The sequence below is a fragment of the Balaenoptera musculus genome, chromosome 20, assembly GCF_009873245.2.
Source record: "Balaenoptera musculus isolate JJ_BM4_2016_0621 chromosome 20, mBalMus1.pri.v3, whole genome shotgun sequence".
In the NCBI taxonomy this organism is placed as follows: Eukaryota; Metazoa; Chordata; class Mammalia; order Artiodactyla; family Balaenopteridae; genus Balaenoptera; species Balaenoptera musculus.
Window position 1 is genome coordinate 8472124 of NC_045804.1, and position 7764 is coordinate 8479887.

Genomic DNA, 7764 nt, shown 5'->3' on the forward strand with positions numbered 1-7764 from the left:
TGTTATCAAGAAGGTTACCCCTGCCTTCAGGCACCTGGTGCTCAATGCCGGCGGGGACCTCCGAGAGGTGGGGTACTCGCATCCCGGATTGTCCTGAGAAATGAGGAAACCGGGGTGGTTTTCCCCCAACTCCATCCATCGCTGGCTGAGGCTGAACCGGGGGGGCCAGGTGTCAGCTCTCAACACTGAGCTGAGCAAGCTAGAGAAAGCCCCCCAGCCCCCGACAGACGGTACGGGGGAGGGCGCTGTGGGAAGCTGCCCTGGGGGACCCCCATCCTGCACTCTCTTCCTGCTCCCTCTCCCCACCCGTTGCAAAAGCAGCCCTCTGGGGCTTCCACCCCAGGGGGGCAGGGGCGGCGTGGGAAGGGGACCAGGAAGGCTTTTGTCCACCCCCAGGCCTCAGGTCTGGCTCCACCTTCAAGATCCCTTGTGAGGCTGAGTGAGCGAGATCCCAGCCCTGTGGAGGGCCACGTTCCCCGCTGCAGACCTAAACAGGGGTGTATGTTGGGGGGCGTCTGTGCGTGTGAGCATGATCATCTAGTCACGCGTTATTTCTGGCTGGACACACGAGAAATTGACAACAGTGCCTGCCCTGGGGAAGGGGCTGGGCATCTGGGGTCAGAGGAGAACTTACTTTGCCTTGTTTTCTCTTGATTTTTTAAAACGTGAACATCTGTTTGATTGTTAGTTAATTAAAAATCAATAACAAAAGGGTCCAGGAACCAAGGTACTGCAAATTCGTCAGGCTGACTTGCGGCTGGACCCCAAACCAGCCCGTGGTCCCCCGGCCTTTAGCCATCCCCCGCCCCCCCGACCCTGACTCTTGGGCAGTTAACCCTTTACCCAAGAATTGCCTGGGAGGTGTTTAAAATGCAGATTCCTGGGCCTATCCCCAGCTTCTGATTTAAAAGGACCGGTGCGGCCTTGGAGTTTGTGTTTTAAACAAGCACCGTGGGTAACTCTGATCATCCTGTTTTAGAAAACTGACTTAGAGACAGCTGGCAGGAACTGAGAGAGCGAATGAGGGCCAGCATCAGGGGACGCAGCTGCTGCAAGTCATGGGGCCTTTTGCAGGGTGAGGGAGGAGGAGGGGGTGAGAGAGATCTGAGACACCAGCCCAGCTGTCCCCCACCCAGCAAGCAGCGAGGAGGCTCCAGGTGGGGGTGGGCTTGCCCTTGGTCTAGGGTGAGGCCATTCGAGGTGAGAGGAAGGAGGTGGGGGGGGGGGAGGGATGCCAGCACCTGCTCCCGCCCCCTTCCGCTCTCATTATCACAGGCCAGCAATCCCGGCAGGACCAGGAGCTGCCATTCTGTCCAGACGGATCACCGTGCACACCTGTAATTAGACCTAATGGGGGTGATTTCCAGGCAGGCTGGCTCCTCCGGTGCGAGAGCCACGGCAGGTGGCGCTGCGAATGGTCCCCTCCCTCGCACGGGTGGAGGGGGTGCTTAGAATCACCACGTGACGGGCTTCAGACCACGCGGGGATAACTCGCTGGTTGCCGCCAGGAGCAGGCAGAGTGATATTTGGAGGGGAAGTCTCTTCTCTGCGGGGTTTATTTATAACCAGGACTTGAAGTCTTGGACCCGAGGCGACTGGGGATCCCCTGGGGCAGCAGCCGGCGGCCGGGGCCTCGGTGGTCATCCGCTGGGGTTGGGATTGGCTGTGTGGAGCTCAGGGCTGGAAAGGCTGTGCTGGTTGATGGGCTGTGAAGTGGTGGCTGGATGTGGACCTGGGGATTCTCTGGGACCCCGGAACTGCCCCAGGATTAAGGACACCTGCTCACAGTGTAGGTGAAGTCAGAACCGGGGCAAGGTCAGATGGGTGGGGCCTTGTCCCGAGAATCGGTCCTGGTGGCAGCTGCTGCTTCCCTGAGACCCTCCTCAGCTTGAAGTCGGGGATGTCCCCTTGGCCAGAGGGCCCAGGGTGGGCCTCCAGCCCTTCGAGGTGGGGTCTACAGGAGGCAGGACCCAGCGCAGCCTGATTGGGTTCTGACACACCCATCTCTGATGAGGAGAAAGGACTTGGGCAGACCAGCAAGATTTCACTACCTGGGCTGAAACTGCCTGATTTCTGGAGCTGCTGGCAGGGAAATGGCATTAACAGGAGGCGGCTGGGCTGGGTATGGTGCCAACACACATGTTGGGGAGTGGGAGGTGGGGTCAAAGGCTAAAACAGACCTTCCTCTGAGTCTGAGATGGACCATCTCCCATGTCACCGCGATCTCGCCTCCCGCCCACCTGGCCGACAGTTTCCTCCAAAGAGGCTGTGTGCTGGGCCACCGAGCGTTGCTGTAAACAGGGAGGGGGTGGCCAGGTAAGAGGAGTGGAGAGGAGGTGGGGGGTCCCCGCGCTGGGGAGGCGGCCTCCTCATCACCTCTTCCGTCCCCCTTGCTCCTTGCGCCCCAGCTACCAAATCCATATGTTCCCGTCGGCCCCGGCGTGCGCTGTCCTGTAACTCTGATATTTAGACTGACGGTATGTGGCCTCCGTTTGGGGGCACCTAGTTCATGTAGCTGCCGGTGCCTGGTCTGGGCAGGAAGCTTTACAAATGTCATCTCGTTCCATCAGGCTGGGAGATGCCCTGTGTTGCTTTGCGTGAAACTTCCACATCTTGGGCAGAACACAGGCAGAGCTGGGGATGCTTTTTCATTCCATGACTAGTTCCTCAGTGACCGCTGTGTACCAGGCATTGTGCCAGGCACCAGGGATTCAATGGTGAACAAGTCGTGGTCCCACAGCCCATGGGGCTTATGACCTGAGGGAGACAAGGGATAAATCAGAAATGATGACACAGGCACTAATTCTCTACTGGGGAAGTCTGGGGTGGGTGCAAAGGAAAGTGGTCCTTTAACAGGAGTGGGGGTGGAGCTCTGGGTCTGCTTCCTGGAGGAGGTGACGTCTAAGAGGGGATGGTGCGTCCACTGGTTGGCTGGGGAAGAGCAGGCATCACAGCCGAGGAGGGGATGGAATGCTGAGCTTTACGGAAAGAGGAGAAGCTCCGTGGAACTGGGAGGGGGCCAGGGAGGGAATGAGCTATCGTGAGCCCCCCCGAGGGCCACTGAAGGGCGCACCGGGGAGCGGGCATCTGCGTGGATAGGATGGTCGGCTCCTGGGTGCAGGCTGTGAGAGCCCCCAGATCTCTGCGCCCGGGGCCGAGCAGCCAGGTCTGGGGAGGCCCAGGGCTTCTCCTGCCCCATGTGTCTGCCTGTCTCTCACACAGGTGGACCCCTACCTGCCCTACGAGTACACGTGTGAGGGGATGCTGGAGCGGGTCCATGCCTACATCCAGCACCAGGTAGGTGGGTCCCCCGCTCTCTGTCTCCAGGGGCCAAGCTGGCTCCAGCGTCTGAGGACCCACCTCTGCCCAGGGTGCAGCGTGCTTTAACCTCCAGGTCCTTCTCCAGTCTGTTTCCTTCCCCGTGGGGTTGGAGATGGGCGGGGCCAAGCAGTACTGCTCAGAGACCAGGCCTGGGGCGCCCCTGTCCTGGGCCCCCAGCTTGAGTCCCACCCCCCCATATCACAGCACAGAAACGCAAAGACTCATTTTTCATTTTTATTACAAAGTTGTTTAGAAGTTTAGTAGTGAGTGAGTGGGGAGTAGGGCAGACCCTCCCCCTGCAACCCCTACCCACAGGATGAGTTGGGAGTGAGGTATTCCAGTTCCCCTCTTGACACTGCTTTCCTCTGGGCAGGACTTCTGTGCAGCCCCAGGCCCTGCCCCCCCAGGGTCCCGAGCCCCGGAGAGCCCCTTCATCCTGGCCCCCAACGCCACTCACCTGAAGTGGGCCCGCAACGCCAGCTTGGCCCCCGGGGCCTGGCCCCCAGCGCACTCCCTCCGGGCCTGGCTGGCCGCCGCTGGGAGGGCCTGCACGGACGCCTGCCTGGACCACGGGCTGATCTGCGAGCCCTCCTTCTTCCCCTTCCTCAACAGCCAGGACGCCTTCCAGACGTGAGTGAGCCCCGGCCTGACCCGGCCCAGCTGACCTCACCTGTAGCTCCTTTGCTCCCGTGGCCGCCTTGCCCCCGGCCCTGCCAGCAGTGGGGGCAGGCAGTGCTTTCCAGTGAGTCAGGAAGGATCCAGAAGGGACCTTCCGGGCAGGTATCCACAGCACAGCTGCCCACTCTTGGCAAAGCCTCTGCCCCAAACCACTAGGGGAAGCTCCCTGCCCAGTCCCTGACCTCCTCATCCCTCCCTCAGCCCCCTGCCCAGCCTGTCTGGGCATCTTCTAGGTCCAGGCCACAGAAGCTGCCCCAGGTTCCTCCTGATGGGTGAGCCTGGGGCCCCCGCCCTCCTGCCCACTCTCCTCTCTCACAGCAGCGGGGAGAAGGAGCTGCAGCCCAGCGTTTGTCCTGGCGCCTCCTAGAGACATCTCCCTGGGTCTGGAATGGGATGGGCCAGGAAGAGGGAGTGGGCAGTGCCAGGCTGGGGCGGCCCCGACCCCGCACGCTGAGTGACCACCTCGTTGGTGCCCACCCAGGCTGCAGGTGCCCTGTGATGGCACCGAGTCGGAGATGAACCACCTGTACCCGGCCTTTGCCCAGCCGGGCCAGGAGTGCTTCCTGCAGAAAGAGCCTCTGCTCTTCAGCTGCGCCGGCTCCAGCACCAAGTACCGCCGGCTCTGCCCCTGCCGAGACTTCCGCAAGGGCCAGGTGGCCTTGTGCCAGGACTGTCTGTGAGGGCGCCCACCCGGCTGGCCCTCCCCGCCGCAGGAGAAAGCACCAGCAGATTCCGAGCTCCAGCGACCCGCCCTACCCGCTCAACGCCCCCAGGCTGGAGCCTCCTTTCTTGGCCGGGATGTGGGCCGAGCCCATGATAGGTGCGCAGGTCTGGGGAGGGAGGCAACTCCGCCGAGTGCCTGGTGCCCGCCCTAGGCAGGCTCCTCGTTCTCACCCCGAGGGCTCGTGGCAGCATTGTGGCCAAGCAGCTGGGGGTTGGTGAGAGGGTCCCACTGGCCCGGGAGCAGGTGGTCGGAGGCCCCTTGCTTTGTGCAAGACCAGATCTGGACCAGATGAAGTGAGGGCCTTTGTCCTTCTTGGGCTCAAGGATGGGGCCTCTGGGCGTATGATAGAGGAAGCAGGGTGATGCTTGCCCCAGTGGCCCACTGGAGGGTCCACAGAGTGGGGAGTGATGCGTGAGGGGCCAGCCTTGTCCCTGTGGAGTTGTTTGGGGTGTGGACAGAAAGGGCCGGGGACTGGGGGAAGGCCAGGCTGGGGGACCCTGTTCATGCCTCCTCCTTAGCCCCACCCCTCCTGCTTTCCCAAATTCCCCCTCCTTTCCACACTTGGGCACCACAGTTAGGGTTGCAGGGACCACTTAGACCCTGGGTTGAATTGTTTCCCTCTTGCTTATTCCAACTTTCTTCACTTTGGGCATTTCCTGAAACCTATCCCAGCATGACTGCGATTCCAGACCGTGGATTTGTTTCCAAAGCCTCAGTCCCCACCCCAGCCTCTGAGAACAGGCTCTAGAATCTACCCTACCCCCACCTCCTAAGCATCTTTTGTAGGCTTGGGATGAAGCTTCAGCCCCATGGCACACGTGGCCCAGTTCCTGGATGCCCAGGCCTGCTACCCCCACGTAGCCACCCCTGCCCCATCAATGCTGCGTCCGTGTCCCTAACCTCCAGCTTCCTCCAGCCTCAAACCGCCTCTGGATCCAGCCGTCCATCCGTGTGGCATGCCTTCCCCTTCACCCTGAGCGCTGCCTGAGGAAACAGATCGGGCCGTCAGAAACACTGCCACCCCACCCCCGTTTTAAATCCCACTCCCTTCCAGGCAACCCGCCCCACCCACCTAGGCCTGCCCCTCCTCCCTTCCAGGGAGGCAGCCGCAGGGCCCTGAGTCCAGAGGGCGGGGCCTGAAGGTGGATACCTCCCATCAGAGAGCCCTCCCGGCCTGGGCAGCTCCTGTGGCCACAGAAACTCAACAGTCACCAAGGACCTGACCTGTGGGGGGAAAGCAATAGAGATACTCTTTTCTCTCTCTTTTTTTTAAAGATTTCTTGAAATAATAAATATTTTATTGGGATGTGAGGTGCAGAGGAGGAGCTATGCTATTTCTCGTCTTTTCCTGGGATGCCCAGGCCTGGTGGAGTGAGGGGGTGTGAACACCCTGGGTGGGGGGGTTGAATATCTGGGGCCCCCGGGCCCCTCCTCCACATTGTCATTCCATCTACAAAGTTGGTGCTGTGTCAGCCTGCCTAAAGGAAGTCACTGCGGGTGCCAGAAGTCCATGGCCCCTCCTGCCACTCTGGCACTGTGACTCCAGGGACCCTGCTTGACCAGCAGGGCTGGATCCAGTTCTGTTCGCCTGGGGCTGGCCTCTGCTGGCTGTGGTTGCTGTGAGGTCAGAGAACATAAACGCATTTTGATGAGAGCCTGAGCCAGGTCGTCATAAGAAGACTGACTAGGGGAGGGAGATCAAGATGGCAGAGTAGGGGCTTCCCTGATGGCACAGTGGTTAAGAATCCGCCTGCCAATACAGGGGACACGGGTTTGAGCCCTGGTCTGGGAAGATCCCACATGCCGCGGAGCAACTAAGCCCGTTTGCCACAACTACTGAGCTTGTGCTCTAGAGCCCGCGAGCCACGACTACTAAGCCCGTGCGCCTAGAGCCCGTGCTCCGCAACAAGAGAAGTCACCGCAATGAGAAGCCCGCACGCCACAATGAAGAGTAGCCCCCGCTCACCACAACTAGAGAAAGCCTGCGCATAGCAACGAAGACCCAATGCAGCCAAAAATTAAAAAAAAAAAGATGGAGTAGAAGGACACAGAGCTCACCTCCCGCCACAAACATCAAAAATACATCTATATGTGGAACAGTTCTCCCAGAAAACCAACTGAAAGCTGGCAGAAGATCTTTCACAACCAAAGCTGTAAGAAAGATCTCTTTGTAACCAGGTAGGACAGAAGAAAAAAAAAACAAAACAGGATGGAAACTGGGCCCCTGGGAGGGAGCTCTGAAAGAGGAAAGGGTCCCTTGTCTTGGGATCCCCCTTCGCCATTTGGGAGGCCCGCTGGGGCAGACAGGGAGCTGGAGTGGCCTGGACTTTACTCGGGAGGTGTGTGTGGGTGCTGACTTGCTGCCAGGCAGGGTAGAGAGAGACCAGCACCGACAGCTGCCACGTCTCCACACTTCTCAGCCCGAAACATGCTCCTGCTAATATGCACAGTGGCTGGGGCTTCAGCGGACAGACCCAGGGAGAAGACTTGATTTAGCTGTGTGGAAACAGCCCAAAGGGCCTGGAATGTGGTCTGGGCACCACTGTTAACACGTGCAAGACGGGGCGCGAGTCTGCCATATAAGACCCCTGCTGTCAGCGTGCTCAGGTGGGGCGTGACTACAGTGGCCATGGGCTCTGTGAGTGCATGCACTGCGGGGCAGGGCTGACATCTGAGCCTATTATCAGCACTCCCTCAGCAGGGGCAGGTCCAGGGGCAGGTCCAGCAGCAGCCGACTTTGTTGGTAGGCACACTGGGTGGCGGGCAGCATCACAGAATTGCATGTCCCCTGTGGGTAACCCCTGGGGAGGAATACACAAGGGTTCTTTTCCCAGCGGGAGTGCTCCAGTCCCACCTACCTCACACTGCAGCTTAGAGCCAGATGTGGGGGCTTCTATTCCAACAGCTGGGGAGCAGACCCTGCCCCCAACATAGCTGTGACAACCACAGAGCAAAGAGGAGGACCCACCCAACATCCAGTGCAGACTCTGGTCACCACAACACCAAACACACCCCCTATCAAAGGGACAGCAGCCAGCACA

At 60.0% G+C, this 7764-nt stretch overlaps 1 protein-coding gene across 2 annotated transcripts in view; it reads left to right on the forward strand.

The window, feature by feature from the left end:
- The window catches only part of MGAT5B (alpha-1,6-mannosylglycoprotein 6-beta-N-acetylglucosaminyltransferase B), a 67747-nt gene extending 61695 nt beyond the window's left edge, over positions 1-6052 (forward strand). For both annotated transcript variants that reach the window (XM_036837108.1, XM_036837109.1), the window contains 3 exons: positions 3223-3297; positions 3695-3951; positions 4481-6052. In XM_036837108.1, coding sequence (XP_036693003.1) covers positions 3223-3297; positions 3695-3951; positions 4481-4679 — 531 coding nt within the window. In that variant the 3' untranslated portion in view covers positions 4680-6052. The remainder of the gene's footprint in view (positions 1-3222; positions 3298-3694; positions 3952-4480) is intronic.
- Positions 6053-7764: the final 1712 nt, after the last annotated feature.